This window comes from Mauremys reevesii, linkage group 7, assembly GCF_016161935.1.
Source record: "Mauremys reevesii isolate NIE-2019 linkage group 7, ASM1616193v1, whole genome shotgun sequence".
NCBI lineage: Eukaryota > Metazoa > Chordata > Testudines > Geoemydidae > Mauremys > Mauremys reevesii.
Window position 1 is genome coordinate 90,302,138 of NC_052629.1, and position 19,700 is coordinate 90,321,837.

The 19,700-nt window shown below is 39.8% G+C and overlaps 1 protein-coding gene across 7 annotated transcripts in view; it reads right to left on the reverse strand.

The window, feature by feature from the left end:
* Positions 1–19,700, reverse strand: part of IQSEC1 (IQ motif and Sec7 domain ArfGEF 1) — a 679,444-nt gene that overhangs the window by 106,255 nt on the left and 553,489 nt on the right. Inside the window, exon 1 of one of the 7 annotated variants that reach the window (XM_039547795.1) lies at positions 2,277–2,769. The exons of 5 other annotated variants lie outside the window; for them this stretch is intronic. In XM_039547795.1, the coding sequence (XP_039403729.1) occupies positions 2,277–2,341 (65 nt within the window). In that variant the 5' untranslated portion in view covers positions 2,342–2,769. Of the gene's footprint in view, positions 1–2,276; positions 2,770–19,700 lie in introns of those variants that run through there. One more of the 7 variants, XM_039547796.1, reaches the window with a different exon arrangement.

Here is a 19,700-nt window from a genome sequence, read left to right on the forward strand (position 1 = left end):
TAACAGGATCGTAAACACCAGCAACTTCAGGGATTAGAAAGGGAGACCACAGCTACAAAACAGCCCTGGTATAAAAAGGAAGCAAAATGACAAATACATAATTTTAATCAACAATATTGAAATCCTCTAGGGGGAGTAGTTAGATGTAATAAATGTTGTGTTTATAAAAAGAGTATTACTCTATAAGCACAGACATAATTAAATAGGACTATAGTAAACAAAGTGCTCTGCAATTCCTCCTACAACACATATCAGATAGAGCAATCAGGCTTTCCTGAAAAGAAGAGCATGAACACATGCACATGGAGAAGGAAGAATAGGACTGCAATGATGACCTAGTGGCAAACTGTAGCTCTGCAGGGACAGGCATGCTGCCATTAATGAAACACATCATGCATTATATTTTGTAATCTGTTGCCCAGTTGGAATGTCGTTTAGTCAAATATTATTAAGTGTGCACAACTGTGGCAAAGTGCCACATTTCCATCGATGAAGTGTATCATATTTTTCAAAGCAACACACAAGTTTCCAAATTTCCACGTAAAGAAGCTTTCCTATACAACTTCAATTACTTTCTCAAGAAGTATAATAGGCATCAGACTCATTATATTTCTGTTTAGAAGCTATAGTAAATTTTATTTTAATATTTTCCCTCATGAGTCCATTTTCTCTCTTCTATTGAAAATATATCTCCCTCTGTATCCATATAAAGCCACATTGTATCTAGTCATTTTTTAGAATTGTTTATACTACTTTTTTTTTTTAAGTTTACCAGTTTAAGATGTTGGATACATTTGCCTAATTGAGTATTAAAAAAAACCAATTACTTCAAAGTATTATCATATTTCTTGTTGGATTACATTTGTTTAAATGGACAAGAGATTATTTTGAATAGTGCCTTTTACATATAAGAAAGCAACTGTTTTTCTTGACTATTTTAACCGCGCATAACAATGCACATTTTAAAGATTGCCTAGATACCAGTTTGCACAATTGACTAATATATCCAATGGTTAACACCACAGGTTTGAGCATTCTTCTCATTTAGGTAATTAAATATTTAAATAAGTTAAATATGAAGCAATGTGGAAACTTTTATGTGCATATCAAAATAACCAATACTGTCACTAGTCTGTTTTTCCTAAATTAGTTGCTTATCACACACATAATATTAAGGCCTTCAAATAAAAACTGATCATTATTATTTTGTTTGGAGCAAAGATTCCTAGGATAAATTGTGATCCACAAACATCATTAACTTCAGCACATTTACACTAAATACATTGACAACAACATTAACTCTGGTTTCCCTGGAGGATTTCTGACAACTACAAAGAACAGTACATAAAATGGCTTTGAAGTAGAGTTTGTGGTTAACTTGATATTAGTCACATGCTTTCTTGGAATACATCATAAGCTGAATAAAAAAGGTGTGTTTGTGTGTAAAATACTGCACATACCTGGGGCAAATCACATCCTACTATCAGCACTCTTTATAAGAGGAAGGATAAAAACAGCAGTATCATCTGTCACTAATTAGCTGCAATAAGTTTAAAAGTTGACTTTTGATCCCCCGTTCAAATAGCTACATTATTAATTTGGGCCTATGTCTATAAAAGGAAGATGGCATTGCAATTGCCTTTTCCCCCAAAACCTAAGTACGTGTGCTATGAAATCCAACTATAAGAGCTCCAGAAAAACACAGGGTCCTCTACTACAAAGCTACAGTTGGCTGTAATTAGCCAGATTACATTACACAGTACTATGTCTTTAGCTGTGTGCAAAGAAAATCCTTAAATGCACATATGGTTCAGAGAAGAGGTGCACCATTATACATGGTGGGCTTTAGAAAGTACTGTCGAAAATGTGGGGCTTTTTTGGTAAGCGTATAGTGTGTGTGGTGGTAAAATCGTTTCCTTACACACCAGCAGCGTGTGCCACACTGATGGAAATTCCAGGCGAAAGTGGGTTGTTGTTCCCCCCACAATTAAAGCTTCACGAAAAAAGGAGTCAGCGAACGCTAGAAGTTCCGAAGACAAACCCCTTTGTGCCACAGGATCCGTACTGTATTTGCAGCGACACATTTCGGGGAGCTGAGCAGGCAGACACACACACACACAACCTGTATTTGCAGCTAGACAAGAGAGATGCTCTCCGCTCCTTAGAGCGCTGCCAGGGACTGACAGGGGAAAGCGAGAAGCAATCTGCCAGCGGAGAGCCTGCTTTACAAGCCACACCGCTTCCCAACGCCTCAAACCCACACGGCAATGGCTTACCAGCTGTCAAGCTCCAGCTCCAGCAGGGACTGAGTCCTCTCCGAGTTACAGTGCAAGCACCACATGGCTGGAGAGAAGTAGCGAGGGCGGGTGTCCAGGCGGCTAGCATAGCCTCCCGCGGGCTCGCCTCAGCTCCCCTTGCCAGGCCAGGCCAGCACAGTGACACGTGGGCACCCCCGCCCCCAGGGCCCAGTCCTCTCTCTGGGTGAGTCTGCTAGCAGCGGGTCCGAAAAGGCACGAGCCGGGCTCCAGCCCTAGCAGCGCGAGGCAGGGAATACAAATGCCTGCACGGGGAGGGGTGCATTGATCTGATTAAGCGGAGATTGGCTGCCAGAGAGAAGGGGAAGGAGGCGGCCCCCGCCCCAGGAAAAGAGCAGGGACTGGAGTCAAGCGAGCTCTGGGCATTGCAGGAATGTGACGGGGGGAGGAGGAGGAAGAGGCAGGAGTAGCCTCCTCCCCATCTCCTTCCTCATGTGGCGGGGACGGGAGAGCAGAGGCTCTATTAATCGTTGCATTCAGGCTGGGAGAGGCAGGCTTCATTGCTATTCAGCAGCTTGGTGACTCTGGGTGGCGGCTCCTTCCCCCGGCTCGCGCTCTGCTTTGGTGACAACAAACGTTGCTGTTGGCTTGCAACCCACTTGGCGGGGCTTTAAAGGCAGCGTCTCCCAGTCCCCCTCAAATCCACACATCCCCGCTGCCTGGGAGCAGGCAGGTGTCGGTTAGCATCTCTCTCCTTCTGCAGGAGTGGAGCAGGGCCACCCAGAGGATTCAGGGGGCCTGGGGCAAAGCAATTTCGGGGGCCCCTTCCATAAAAAAAAGTTGTAAAACTATAGAATATTATATTCTCGTGGGGGCCCCTGCAGGGCCTGGGGCAAATTGCCCCATTTGCGCCCCCGCCCCCAGCCCTGGAGTGGAGTGCCTCTCATAATTATTTCCAAACTTAATTAAAACTGGAGCATTAAGATAAGCTCAAATCTCCATTAATTACAAATCAGATATTCCCCATACATTCTGTTGGGCCAGGTTCAGATTGGCTTTTAGTAGTGATTAGTTCCCAGAAGAGATGCACGCATGGGAACTACTGCAAAACAGGGGATTCTAGCAAAATGCCAAACTCCTGCTGGACCTTATTCTCCTTTCACAATGTTTTTACATCAGTGTTACTCCATTGACTTCTACAGAGTTAGTCCCTGTTTACAGTGGAAATAGTGAGGTCACAATTAAGCCCCATAACCAGGGGCGGGTCCAGGCACCAGCACACCAAGCGTGTGCCTGGGGTGGCAAGCCGCAGGGGGTGGCCTACCGGTCGCCGTGAGGGCGGCAGCGTTTCTGCAGGAGGTCCACCAGTCCCGCAGCTTTGCCAGCAATTTGGCGGTGGGTACGCCGAAGCCGCGGGACTGGCGGACCTCCCACAGGCAAGCCGCCTAACTGCCGTGCTTGGGGCAGCAAAATATATAGAGTCGCCCCTGCCCATAACAGTGGGAGTTTAGGTAGTGTGCACAAGGAATGCAAGATCAGACCCGTATAGATTAAAAGACTCACTCATTTAGAGCTAGGGTGACTGGACAGCAAATGTGAAAAATCGGGATGGGGGCTGGGGATAATAGGAGCCTATGTAATAAAAATACCCAAAAATCAGGACTGTCCCTATAAAATCGGGACATCTGGTCACCCTATTTAGAGCAAGAATTCCTGGTTTGGGGTTAATTTTAAAGCAGATTTTAAAATATCCACCTTAAAGGGTTTGCAAGCTGGGTTTTGATGAGATATTTATAATTTTGCTCATAATTTGTTGATATCTCCCTCATTCACCCAGTGACAGCTTGACAGCCTTGATAAGCTTTAGTTTTCCTTGCCCACCTTTTTAACTACTTAAAAATCTCTCTATCAATTATCTTTTAAAGTATTTTGAATCTTTCTTTTAAAGCAGTGAATGCAAACACAGGCACTTTGTCAGAGAATAGATTCCCTGTGACAAAGAGGAAGGGCGTGTTTGCATTTCTTTTTTGGAGTTTCTAACCAACTACATTTAAGCTTCCATGAAATGGTCCATGTGCACAGTAACCAGAAATAGCAAGGCTAAAAATATTTTTAAATACACCAGAATAAGGAGGGGGGGGGAATACAGCTGCTTTCTTACAACATAACTCAACGCAGCAAGCTACATTGCAAAATACTGGTGACACAAATATTCCACTTATTTTCCACGTATTAATTCAAAGCACGTGACCATGGAATTATGAGCCATTTTGTCAGTACTCTGGATCCTGTCATACAAAATAACAAAGTCTAATTTCCCTTTTAGTACTCTGGATATTAGTGCAATATATATTCATGGGAACATTAATTCAAATGTTGATTATGTTCTATACAGCATGTGTATTCCACTAATATGTGATGACTTCTTGTTTGCAAAAACACCTAAACTATTCTTTACTATTGTATAGTGTAATGAAGGGAAGGAAGAAAATGCACTTCTAGACCAGCGAAGAAACCAGCACACAGTAAATATACAAAAAAGGAATGGGCATATTAAGAGCTGCTGATGCGTGAATGAATAATGAAAATAGTGTTTTAGAGCCATATTCTCCTTTCTGTTCTACTGAATCCTGGTCTGGAAGGAGTACAGACTCTGTAGCATCATATCTCCAGGCAGCCCTCCCGCCAAACCCATGAATTCTTTTGTGGTATAGCTAGGGCCATCGACAGCAGGTTTGGGCCCCGGTGAAAAATTTTTTGCCCCCCCCGCCCCAGCAACGGGCGGACCGGCTAAACAGGGCCAGGGAAGGCGGGTCCCAGGCCCCCTTCCGGACCGCCGGGCCCCAGTAATTTGTACTGGCTTCCCCCTCTCTCATCAGCTAATGCTGATGATAAAGGTGAGAAACCTTATCCCCATTTTACAGATGGATAAACTGAGACATGGAGAAGTTAATGGATTAGTCCAAGGTGATTCAGGGACTCATTGGTTGATTTGGGACTAGCATCCAGGATTCCTGACTCCCAGTCCCCTGCACTTGTCAACATTCCACCCCTTGCTCCACAACAAAGCCATTTTTCTATGAACAAGGTCATTACCTTCTATCTTGAAAATAATTATGCCACTTTTTTCTTTAAGAACTTTAAAAACATGCCTGTACGCTGAGGATTTTCACATGCTTGACTCTATACCTAATGTATATGAAGCCCCTTAAACTGTAGTTTAGCTTTGAGGCTGAATGTTTTCATGACAGAGCATAGTGAGTGATGCTAACGGCTGCTGTTTAAATATGGATCACGTAAGTTCTCAGTGCTATCAAAGCTCTTAGGAGCTAGCCTCATAAGTTTAAGATCAGTCCTGATTGCATCATCAGAAGCTGAACAAAATGAAGCATTAGAGAACATATTACAACCTTTCTAGAACATACTGTATGTAAACCTAAGTTTATCCAGACCAGTTTTTTCACCTAACTGCACCAGATGCATTTGAAGTGTGAGATCCTTAACAGGTATCTGGAAACAAATTTACACTGCAATAATTAAAACTAATATTTAAAAATAGCAAATCTGAATTCAGCCCATTATGCTATGACTCAAACAGAAGCAATCACATCTCCCAAAGTTTTACAGAACTCTCCCTTTTTAGAGTGGTAGCTCCCTTTAGTCTGTATCACCAAAACAATGAGGAGTCCTTGTGGCACCTTAGAGACTAACAAATCTATTTGGGCATAAACCAATGTAATGACCCAACCACTCCCAGTCATTATTCAGGCCTAATCTGATGGTATTCAGTTTGCAAATTCTGCAGCTTCGCGTTGGAGTCTGTTTTTGAAGTTTTTTTGTTGAAGAATTGCCACTTTTAGGTCTGTTATTGAGTGACCAGAGAGATTGAAGTGTTCTTCTACTGGTTTTTGAATGTTTTGATTCCTGATGTCAGATTTGTGTCCATTAAATAATCTCTCTGGTCACTCAATAACAGACCTAAAAGTGGCAATTCTTCAACAAAAAAACTTCAAAAACAGACTCCAACATGAAACTGCAGAACTGGGATTAATTTGCAAACTGGATACCATCAGATTAGGCCTGAATAAAGACTGGGAGTGGTTGGGTCATTACAAAACCTAAACTTAATTTCCCCAATACAAATTTCTCCCTACTGTTACTCACACCTTCTTGTCAACTGTCTGTAATGGGCCACTCTCTTACCACTTCAAAAGTTATTTTTCCTCCATTGGTATCCTGCTGTTAATTGATTTATCTTGTTAGACTGACCTCATACTTAGTAAAGCAACCCCCATCCTTCCATGTATTTATACCTGCTCCTGTATTTTTCACTTCATGCATCTGATGAAGTGGGCTCTAGCCCACGAAAGCTTATGCCCAAATAAATTTGTTAGTCTCTAAGGTTCCACAAGGACTCCTCGTTGTTCTCCTTCTTTAATATTTTTATTTATTTTAAGAGCCCATCTTATTTGGGGTGTGTGTGTGTGTGTGTGTGTGCGTGCGCGCACAGCTACAAAAATTAGGATATTAAAACCTAACTACAGAATTTCTTCTCCCACCAGTATATTTTTTACCTCTCACTATAATAATGGTCATGCACTATAACAACTCTGTATCATACTCCAGTTATGTTTTTCTAGCCTGGCTCCCCAGATTCCCAGGAAAGAGATGAACCTTATAGTGTATTTGGAACATCAACAGTCTGAGCTCTGAAGGTCCAAAGGGGGAAGTCAGTTTCAGAGTCTATGACCCCTATTAAAGATCACCCTACCAGCTGCCCTCTCCCATTTAAACCCGAGCACGAGATTTTTGCTGATCACAACTGTAGCAGCATAGCACGGGGAGAGAGGCAGTCATTCAGGTAGGCAAGTCCCAAACCATTTGTGGCTTTATAGGTTTAAAAAAAAAAAAAAAAAAAAAAAAATCACAGCACCTTAAACTCCACCCTGAAACTAACAGGCAAATGGTGTAGCCTGCAACTACAATGAAGTTATAATGCATTGAAATAACTGTAATGTGCATATAGTTAAGGTTCTGTACAAGAAAATTATACAAATTGTAAGTGTTTTGAGCTACCAGGAAAAGTGTTTCAAGAGGGCGTAAAATTGTTTTCCTCTCCAAATTACTTTCATTTTGTCTAAATGAGCATCATGTCTGCATAAGATGACAAACTGTTAACCATGCCCTCTCTTTGTACACATTAAGTTGCCAGAGAACTGGAAGCTAATTTTACAAACGTAGGAAACATCTTACATTTTATCTTTTACTACAAAAGGTCTTATTCACAAATCATTTCCACAACCATTATGCAGCAACAGAGCAATCTGAATTATGCCCTTTGAGAAGGAATGCATGAAAATAAATCAAAAGAAAACATTGGCCAATCATTGTGGCTTTAGAGATCTTAGTTAGGGCTTTGTTAACCAATACACTGAAATAATTGCTCAAATAAAGCAGGTGTAAAAAAAAAATAATCCAGGGCATAACTGTTCCCTTAATTTACATGCATTTCTTGTTTTCTCCCATATAGTGAGTTCATTTAACATTTTTACAGTAGATAAGGCATGACCGGTTTGAGCAGGTACAGCATTCCTTATACTTATACGGGGGAATACCAGTTGAGCCGATAATATCTCTCCTCCTGGTAAAAGATCAAAGGAAACTTTAACTACACTCACTTTAGATATTGGCAGCTGGTACATAATTTTGCATTGTATTTTGGTGGGGAAAAAAATTAATGGCCAAGAAAAGGTTAGGTAACATGAGTAGAATTGGTTGAAAAGTATTTGACAGAACTGTTTTCCATTGGAAAATACAGTTTCACCAAAATCAAAACTTTTTGCAGGAACATGTTGATTTCAGTGAAATTTTTCACGGGGAAAAGAAAAAATGAATCATTTTAACTTTCTCATTTCATTTAGATAGTGATGCTTTCATTTTGATAAGGTAGAACGTTTAGTTTTTACTTTACAAGAAGTCAAAATTGAACTGAATTATAATAAATTTAATATGATGTAATATTTAATATTTTACTATATTATAATGTAGAAATTTTGACTTTTGATCTGATCGTTCTGATCTGGTTAGGAATTAAAACAAATTATTAGGAATTAGAATTTCCCATGGGATGGAAATTCCATTTTCCAATTAGCTGTAAGTCAGAATTTTGATCCAATCAATTTGCAAAATCCACCATGTTTGGTTCATTTTCTGAATATAGTACTGCATTACACATCAGCTTTGTTTTACCTGGGTAACTATTTAGCACCTGCACAATGCAGTGAGGCAATGATTCATGTAAGCACTTAAGCATGTGCTTAACTAGACTTCAGTGGGATTTAAGCATGTATGTTAAGTGCTTACTGAAGAAGGGCGCTTTCCTGAATCGAGGTCTTAAGCCTCAAACTGGATCTTCCTTCTACAGATATGAGCATGCCTGGTCAGAAACCCATTTACTTATAGAAAGAACCAGAAAGAATACAGCGGTGCCTTTCTGTTCCAAAAACTATCTGAATCAGCCCCTCAGCTCCTTCCCTCCCCCAATCTAAAGAACCACAAAATGTCAATTCTGCTGTTTTGATCGTTCTGCTATAAGTACCTGTAAATTCACTTTGGGTTTTAAAATTTTAATTCCTACCCCTGAAATACAAAGTAGGGATTAAACATCAAAATCCCCTATGTATTCAAGATAGGATTCCTCTCATATATTTCCATAAGGAGAAATTAAACATTAAAAACCAAATTCTGCCTGTGCCATACAGAGGGCTGTCTGTGTGGTATGAGCACCAGGAGAACCTAATGCTGGGTTTTTTTTGGCCATACCGCACCCACTTTTGGCCAAACCAGGTCCCAAATGGCTGGTAGTAGCTCTCAGTCAGGCAACCCCTATGGCTGTGATTTTCCACAGAGGTGGAAACTTGACTGATTTAGGGCACAGTGCTTTTTAGGAGCATAGTTATATACACACTGTTAACACAACTATATTTATTCCTTTTCATATGCATAAACCTGTGCAGATTTCTAGCCAGAAACTGTCCCTAAAAAGTAAATAAATTACACAGCTGATAGAAATCAAACTTAAGTTTTAGGTTCATTTTCCTTAAGGTTCTGATGCACTGTAAGTTTTAAATAGGGCATATGTTTACTAAATGGCCTTACATAAAGAGGAAAATACAAATAGAAAGAAGTGGGGGAATACCCCTTAAGTAACATCACAATATATTCCAAACTCCCTGCTACTCTTTACTCATTGGTGGTACTTGTGCTCCATGGTTCACTTAGAAATGTCTGTGGGTTCATTTCAAGCACAGTCCATAACAAGAGGGTAGGCATTGCGTGGATAGCCATTTTACTACACCAGATTCTGCTGGCAGGTGCATGAGCATTGCTGACCTCCTCTGAATTAAAAAAAATATATATATCAAATCACTTTCCCCTTTACTTACCTTCCAAATTCAAGCCCCTGTGTTTTCCCTGTAAAAGCTAATAGCCTTACAGCTGCCTTAAACAACACTGTTTTATCTATTGTAATTTCATCAGCTCTTATGGTAGCACAAAGACATCAGGGTGCAGCTATCGTCAAGCATCAAAGAAAGTAGCAGCAAGAAAATCACTTGCATGACCAAGCCTTAAGAGCAGAATCAAACCTTTAACCTCCCTGCCTCAGTTTCCCACTGTCACCAGATCAGTCCAGTACTAAAGGGAGTAAGCAAACTCGATGCAAACACACTGATTGGTCTAATGCGGCACTTGCTAACAATGTTCAGTGCTCTATCACTCTACATTTTTCATGTGTTTTTGACCAATTAACATATAAACAATGCTCCATTTTTGTTACTGTTTGCATGTCTGATACTAACTTGACAGAGAATGTTGTCAGCCAGGAAGGCAGAACAGATTAATCTTAAAATGGACCCTATTTTGTTCCTGCTGTAGAAGTATAATTAAACCCTCATGTAAAGCACAACACTGAAATTTTGGTTTATCCAACAATTTGCATAAATCACTGTAATTTTAATGTGTTAATAGCTAAGATATCAGGATTTATAAACCCCCAGAGTGCAACAAATGCAATTTGTAATTACAAGCGCACAGCAATTTATACATGTCATCTAAATCTACACTAATTATTACCCTGGTTAAGAGTAATTCCAAACTTAATCACATTCAGTACAGTGTTATTCACAGAGATCTAAAAGTTTGAAATGGGTATTTATCCTGGTTTTGCTTGGATAGACCAAGGGGGTTACCCAAAAGACAATATAACCATACCAGGGGAGTTCTTTCCGTACGATTTAAAATACAACCTGGTTACACCCTAGGAAAAAAACGCATAAGACAGTTAAAAGGCCCATTATTCCTTCCTCAGAGCAGCTTTTGAGACTATCTTAGTTCATTTCCAATGTGTTTTGTGTCATAAATAAGATTTGCCTGTCTATAAGGAAAAAACAAAGTATGGCATAATCATTGTACCGACTTGCATATGGGTCAGATATTCTCAAAAAGGGGAGGAGAATAAGGAGGAAGAATTCCCTGCCTTCTATATCCTCTCTCCACTATTTTTAGTGCTAAGAGAAATTAAATATTCCTTATTTAACTCTGGGCTTTTAGCAACATGAATATATTACATATGGAATATTGTCTTTTGGTTGGCTTGGTTCTTCAACTGCAAGAGAATGTGATGTATGGTGGTAAGTTTTCACATAGGCTGGAGTCCCATGTCGATTCTCCAATATACCAGGCCACCCTTTAAGCACTGATACATACATTGCTTACTGTCCTTTTTGTCTCCCTAAAAGGAATTTCTAATCAGATGTCTTGAATAAGTTCCTTCATTTCCTTTAGCTTTCTGCCTTTCCTATTTTTAAAAATCTGGACATAAAAATAAATAAAATAAAATAAAAATCAGAGTTAAACGTCAGGTAGCTCCAACGTTGCTTCTGTTTTTAAATGAACTTGTAATGCTTTTTAACAAGTACAACTGGGAAATGCCTACTGGCAGCACCACGTGTATTGCCGTGAAGTAGACATAACAGTGAATCCCCATAAAACAATTACAACAAAACTATGTTCTTCTAGGAATTGATCCAAAGCCTATTCAAGTCAATGAGAATCTTTCCGCTGACGTCAGTGGGTGGAAGATCAGGGTCTTAAAGTACTTTTCATTCATATATCTCAAAGCACTTTACAAAAGAAGAGTTGTAGCATTAACTCCATTTGAAAGGTGGGGAAACTGAAGCCCAAGATCACTCTGCGCAGGTTAGTGGCAGAATCAAGAATAGAATGGAGAACTTCTGATCCTCCAGTGCATAAGCACCCCTTTGGCCAGATAGAGCATTGCGCAGAGTCTGTTTGGTTTGGCAGGGTGGTCAGTCTGCCTTTCTTGTCTGAATCTCTATAGTCCTACTCTGGAGGCAAGGACGTTAATTTCTGTCCCACTGGGTTATATGGATTCCCCCTTATGTTTGGCAGGGCTCAGGAAGGCCTTGTCCTCAATCGGCTTGGAACCTCTTTTGGTTCTTAAGTCTCTGCAGAGGGGTAGGTAGGGGAACCCAGGTCCACCCACTTCACTAGGCTCCAGCTCAAGGCCCTTAACCCAGGCAGGCAGAATCAATCCTCAGCAATTCTCCTGCTGTATCGTGACTTCCTTCCTACCACCCTTGGCTTCTGCAGATTATGGCTCTGGTCATCCCTTCTCTAGGGTGCTGTCACTCTTGGGCAGTTTCTCACCAGCTTGCTGGCAGGACCTTCTTTCTCTAGCCTGCTTGCTCCTCTGGTAGCCACCTTGCTCTTCTGCTTCTCAGCTCTGTTATTCTCCCAGCTGCTGTGAGGCTGCCAATCAAACATTGGCTGGTAGTTCCTGCATTAACTCCTTGACTGCCCGGCCAGTGTGGGGCCTATACACCCTGTGACACTACTGAACTACAGTGCCTCCTATAACACAGGATATTTAAATTTTGGGGAGAGAGAAGAGAGGTGATGATCAGCCTCTGGCCTCAACAACGAGCCCTGCTGGCCTTTTGAGAGCAGCAGTAATGTGGTTTGGAAGTAAATCCTCTCTATATCTGGAAGAAATTTGCGGAAAAGGGGTCTTAATTTTGGAGAAAGGAGTGGTCTTACCCAAGGAAAAAGTAAACATGTTTGTAGATGCACAGATACGATTCAGACAACTCTACTGCTTGGGCTTGGATTTTATTTCCCCCCATCTGCAAGCTTGTAAGTATGCATGTAAGTAGCCGTATGAAGTGGGCAAGGTGGTACTGAAAGGAGGTTGCCAATGCCACTGTGAGATAGATAAAGCAGCTTTACAGATAGGAAAAGCAAGACACAGAGTGCATACGGGACCTGCTTAAGGTCGAACAGTGAGACAGTATCAAGGCCAGAAATAAAACCCAGACGTTCTGATTCAAAGTTCCCTACTGTGTAACACTCTTATCACATTTTGTTCCTCCAAAATAAATGACCAGTCCTAGAAGCCCTCACTTATGCTAACAGTTTTCAATTCATCCAATTCATGGATGCACAACAAATCCTCACTCCCATGACTGAGGATTTGTTGAGTCGATAGGGTTTTGCAGCACTAACTTGAAACACAGCTTCCACTCGGTGTATTATGTTCCTGTAAAGCTCCTCTAAGTTCTAGATAATTAACACTTTTCACACTGTTTCTGATTTTAGGTTTGTCTCCTCTCCATGACTCACCTTTTCAAGTGTAGCTCATAGGGGGAATTTCAGCACAGACACACTTTTGAAGTTCCATCCTAACCAGAGTTAATTGTTTGCCATTAGAAAATAAACTTCTCTCTCACTGAAATACCAACTATACAGCATAAGGCAGGATATTTAACTTTTCCTAGGATACAGTTGTGACAGACTGAGGAGTAGGTCTGTGTCAATTTATGAATTCCATTTTGGTTTTGTGAATGCCAAGTTATATTTCAACATAACTTTCAGAGTGACTTTGAGCATTCATTATTGTAGCTGAAAGTTGACACCTGGTGGAGAAACTATGTCTGGGAAACTATGACAGAGCAATCAATTTTGAGTAGTTCTACCCCAGTGGAATAATGGGTTTGCTACTAACAGGGCCACTGATTTTGACTCTCTGCCCAGAAGCCCACGGGGGAAGAAAGCAAAAGGGTGAGGGTCCGACGACTGGAAATTATCCAACAGAAACACGTGCAGAAAAGGTATCAGAGATTGCTTTAAAAAAGGTATGCTCTCTAAGCCAAATATGACTGGGATGCCTAGGTGCTATGGTAATATAAACAATAACAATAAAGTCATTTCATCACCAGAAATGGAAGACCCAGGTGGAAAGAGTGGAAGGAGGAGGGACTTTGATTAAATCATAGGGGTGGTGAGGACATAGAGGGGGATCGCCTTCAGGAATTTGTTGTTTTCCATAGATTTGTAACTCTCTTTTGTTTTTAAAGAGTAAAGTGTGTGTGTATAAGAAATTCCTTTGCTAAGCTTGTGTTTCCTTTCTTCAATACCATGTTGTTCCTGAAGGGTGTAACTAAGAAACCACAGCTCGCATAGCCAGGTGGATTCCAGGGAGAAAGTGTCTAAGCAACTGGAGGGACTCAGGAGAGCTGAGTCGCTGGTTCTGGGGTCTAGGCAAGTGGACTATAGGGTTCTAGTGCCCAAGAAGGCACTGGGGAGTATGAGAGACCAGAGTTAGGAACAGGGACCAGTCACTACCCAGCAGGGGGCTTACAGGCACATGGGACCCAGTGGTTGGATACTGTCACAACAAACTGGTGTCCGTTCAAAGGGCGGGACTGGATCAGGTCATGACAATAATATCACCAAGTGAGATATTTATCTCAACGTCAAACATTTAATAGCAACCACTATTGATGTGGCAACTGATGGCATAACAGAAAGGCATGGCAACATATATCAAACAGATTTTTGCCAGTAAGGTAATGTCTCCAGCAAACAGCAAGAATTTAATGGATACTAAAAACTGTCTATAATTATTATTATTCATGACTTTTTCTGGAATTACTAAGTATAACTGCTGAACAGCTACAATGCATCCACTGAAAGCGGATGATATGGAATTATGTGCACTGTAGTCTGTTAAACAGTAAGCAGTACTTTCACTAAGTAAAATATCTCTACATTAGAACAAAAGAGGAGTGGGATGTTGAACTGTTTCATATGATCTGACTGGCTAACGTACAGGGTATTAATTCTCTTGAAATGCCTTATATATACCAATTGAAACTGAATCACCCATAAAAAATCCATACACCTATAGTTTTTTTCATTTTCATCTGATGGCAGTAATAATGGCATTTCCTTGGGATTTATGATAAACTGAGGTTAAAGCTCCTTGGATGTGCTTCATGCCATCAACTGCTCTTAAGTGTCTCTCAATCCCCCAGAGAAGTCCTGTGCCCCAGTTGTAATCTGTTTTATACTTCTTTTTAACTTTCTAAATTGTTTGGTCCACATTTTTGACAATAAAATATGTGTGCGTACCTGCACATTGTGTGTTTTGCATGAACAATCCATGCTTGTGAGAAAGCACATGAATGCTTTTAGCAATGTGACGCTACAATAGTCTAATTTTTCAGAATTTGGAATGGGATTTTTGTATGTGTTACATAAAAGATTATTCTTGATCACAAAAAAGATATTCAAATCAGGCTCCATCTGACAGCTTGTAAAATTCATTACTAATTGATTTATGAAAAAATGCACTGAATGTGGATATTTACATCCAATAAGAAGCTATTCCTTTATGCTAACATTTTATGATCTGGCTCAGTAAATATAAATACACGTTATAATGAAGTGCTATATGCATCATATGCACCATCTGTAAGTAAATATGGCACACTCCACTATAGTATGTGCTCCAGTATACATTCTGAATACAGAAATTCTTGTGATTAAAACATATATTGCCCTGCAATTCTTTTTTTGCTGCAGCTACTGTCAATTCAATCACATTATTACAATTACATGCAGCACCACTGAAAGCCTATACATAAATAAAACCTCCACCCAAAGATAGAATATTAATTTAAACACATCATAAATCACTTTTTAGTCCTATTAAAACTAAGTCAATCATATATGGAGGGAATTATGATAAGGGAGTTATATTTAGCAACAGCTTATTAGACTAAAACATTTTACTAGATTCAGTATTACCATACTGATATACTTAACCAATATAATAAAAGTGATTAATGCAGGAAGAAAACTTATCTACATTCATGTTATGCTTGCCAACTATATCAATATTAAGAATTACCGTGTTAGTCAGATAAAAGACTGACTAACTCAAGTGCATACATTTGTAGAGAAAGACTGCTTGGCTTTTGGCAACCACACATTCTTACCACAATAAGGTCCTGATCCCTCAAGCTGCTCCGTGTGGGTTCAAGGGTCCACCCATGCAGAACAATTGCTGGTTTGTGACTTAAGCTCCTATGCATAATGCAACCAATAGTGCCCAGGAAAAAAATAATGTTTGCCAATGGTGATTGCACAGCAGAATCAGAGTTGTTCCCTATACTCAGTCTGAGAAACAGCTGTAATATCTTCAATACCACTTTTGTGACAACTAAGCATGAACTTATACTAATTGACTAAATCCTTTAGTTGGATACATTGAGACTCATACAACTCTTATGGGGACCTGCCACAGGAAGGGGAAAACAACCCATTCTCTTCTAGTGTGGATTACACTAGCAAATACTGATTTTTGCCATGGTGACCACTGTATCCAGCTGAAGTTTTCAAAGATATTTTGTTTTCAAACACAAGTAAAATGATAGCAGAAATACAAGATAAACCAAACCCCTCAGGACAGAAACTTCCCATGCTACCGCTGAGTAAGTTTAAATAGGAAAGAAAAGGAATATTTTTGCTTGGATATCTCCAGCAACTGAAACACAGTGGATTTACCCCCCAAGCAGTGCAGCATGGGTAAATAGCTCTCATTGTCTTCTCTAAGTAATTTGGTGCATTGGGAGTGCTCAGAGAACAAGGCTCTAGGACGCTCAGCATTTTATGAGAGGAGATAAAGTGTGAAAGAGTAGGAAAACATCCAATCATCTTTTTAGAGATTATTAAACGCATGAAAGAGTAAGGAATTTATCAGGAAGTACAAAATGAATTTATTCTGATTTTATATACAATACATTAGGAATTTGAAAATTGGGATACCCACAATTAGAGGGTAAATAATTAGAGTGCAAGGAGAATCTAATACCTATTCCGTTATGTGGACCCACGGGTATCCCCATACTGCTCTCATCTATCTGTCATTCTGGGAATGATGGCACAGAACAGGGTGATGCATACAGTAGAACCTCAGAGTTATGAACAGCAGAGTTACAAACTGACTGGTCCACTACACACCTCCTTTGGAACTGGAAAAACGCAATCAGGCAGCGACAGAGACAAAAGGAAAAAGAAAAGCAAATAAACTACAGTACTGTATTAAATGTAAACTACTAAAAAAATAAAGGAAAAGTTAAAAAAAGATTTTAAAAGGGAAGGAAACTGTTTCTGTGCTTGGTTCATTTAAATTAAGATGACTAAAAGCAGAATCTTTCTTCAGCATAGTAAAGTTTCAAAGCAGTATTAAGTCAATATTCAGTTGTAAACTTTTGAAAGAACAACCATAACATTTTGTTCAAGGTTATGAACATTTCAGAGTTATGAACAACCTCCTTTACTGAGGTGTTTGTAACTCTGAGGCTCTACTGTAGCTGTAAAGAAAACTGTGAAAGGGTGAAAATCCAAAATTCCAATATATGTGTATGGGGGGAAAAAAACTGGTTGGGCACCAATGGCATTATTCAAAAACATTTGCTCAGCCACTAGTGTACACATTTGGCAAAACAATACCACCAGAAGAGAGTACCTTCAAATTACTTTCTTTCTTATTTTGAGCTAGACTGTGCCTTTAAGGGGGAAAACTGGCCAGCAGAATGCCTGTCTGAAGCTCTTGAGTGCAAATTGCTTCACTTCCTTAAGGGGGCAGAATTTTACTCCCATTACCTGTGCACGGCCAACCAACAATGTTTGCCAATTAGTAGGTGGAGGGCCAGGCTATAGGTCTGCCTACTCTCCACTCCACTCCACAGGGAACACTCAGAAACTGTCCTGCTCCCTCTGCATGGTAGCAGAACATAGCTCTCTGTTTAAACAGGCTTATGCCAGACTTGCCTGACAGATCTGTAAGACATCCCTAGCAGGATGCTGAGTAGTAGAAATAGCTTACAAATGATGATGGAATGATATATACATGCTAAGACATGAAAGGCCTTGTCTTTATGCTCACATATTGCACATGCAGCATGTGAAGTTTCTACCTCTTTATTAATTATGTGACAAACAAAAGATATTTAAAACTTTTACTTGCTGGTTGCCCTTTAATTAAACTGTGAGGCCAGGCATATTTAATGTAGGTAATACCTGGCCACAGCTGTGCACTAACCAGAAAATAGAAATAATAGCAAGATTTTAAGATGTTACTAAGCAATCAAACTGTTGAAATTATTACCCAATATTAGCTTCTATTAAAAGGGCATACAATAAGGAAGCATCATCCTGCACAAAATAAACCAATGGCCTTTGACCAGTGAGCATTATTGCTCCCACTGCAATGTACCGGATGGAAAAGTTTGCTTGTAATAAATCTTCCCTTTGATGACACTTCTGCTAAAGCAAAAGAGACTGTTCCTTGCAACAGCTCCATTTTGTTCACAAGTATTTGGAGGGAGGTGAGAGAATTACATTACATGCAAATATACTTTTAAATCACTGTTTTTAGGCTGTGGACAAGGCAATACAAATAATCCCATTTTGTTTTAGCAGCCATACAGAGCCAAGAGATTCCCTTGACAATCTATTGTTGGGAAGAAAACTTTTAACATTCAGTTGACTTCTTGTCCTATCCCTGAACTCATTTATTAAATCATGTCCCGTGCAAACCTGAGATAAAAATAAAATGGAAATCCATTATGCTAATTAACTACATTGTATAGTTAATGCTGAGCACCCAAGAGGCCTTTCAAATGTAGAAAGTTACCTTCCTATAAAGAATCCTCAACTCTCCGAGGAGCTGGTTGTGAACAACTTCTAGAATAAAACATGAAGTAGCCAGAAAAGTAAATGAAATTGCTACAAGAAGGCAAATATGTTTTCTCCTTCTTGCAGAGGTTTGTCTTTTCTCTAATCCATTTGAAGTCTGAATACAAACTGTTGCATCTTGGCAAGTAAAAATGAATGAGCACTAATAAAATAGACGAGGGAGAATTTGTTGTAATTGGATGATCCTTAAATAGCAATAGATTATGTACTCACTATAACCTTATCAGATGAACTTGCTGTATCAGCACTATCTACACTCATTAATATTGAAGATAGACATTGTGGATTTAAAGGGCCTCTGCAATTGCTACTTTAAAAACAAGTTAAAGAGCCCTGATAATGTTATCCATTTATATCCTTTAATGTTAACACAGTAAAGATGCTTCCCCATCCTCTAGGGTTGAATTTATCTCATTAGAACTGCCCAAAACTCATTTGCTTACCATCTAGAAAACTAAATTAACTTCTTCGCAAGGGCCTTTTATTTGGTCAATGGGATTGCACTGTGGTAACGGTGGACAGAATATGGCCAATTATGTGTAATCTGGTACCACTTGCTGCTGACATGTATCATGTGGGTGTAATCCTGAGGTTACAAATAGTGCTATCCTAAGCAAACTTTGGGGAAAGTCCAAGTGAAAATTAAAGAGGCCGAAAATGGCTTTACGATTGAATGAGCATGATGGCTGCCTGGGTATTTGAAAACCTGTATGATTTGGGTTGGCTATTTCATAGGCTGGAAGTCTCATGTACAGAGAATATAGAAAAGGTTTGGTAGGAAAATGTTTCCCAAACTTGAAATGTAAATTTGAGCTCCATCTACCCTCTCCCCACCACAATAAATTTAATAAAACATTAGTTTGTGCAACCACCATACACATACATAGTAGAGGATGGAGTGGACATCTCATAAACCATGGCAGATTGTTGGGGAAGTTTCTACCTGAAGGACAACTGGTCCTGCATAACAGTGTGTTCGTGAGAAAACATGTTTTCAATTATCATCAGAGCATTTGTTTCTTTTGAACATATTGGGCCAAATTCTGCTCTTGGTAATAGTGGTGTAAGCTGAAGTCTGCTGAAATCAATACATTTACCCCAGGTTTTACCCTGGCATAAGAGTGGAATGTGTCCAAGGTGTAGAAGAATCTCACTCACCCTTATTCTCCACTGGTGTTTGAGCTCCCTTCCCTGGTGAAGATGCACAATAAAATCTTCTTTGACACCTAAGCCTGTGTTTTTTAAGAGGTATTAAAACAAATCAACCTGTTCTCATACACCATGAGCAGATAACTGCTCTGGGGTTGAATACCATGTAAA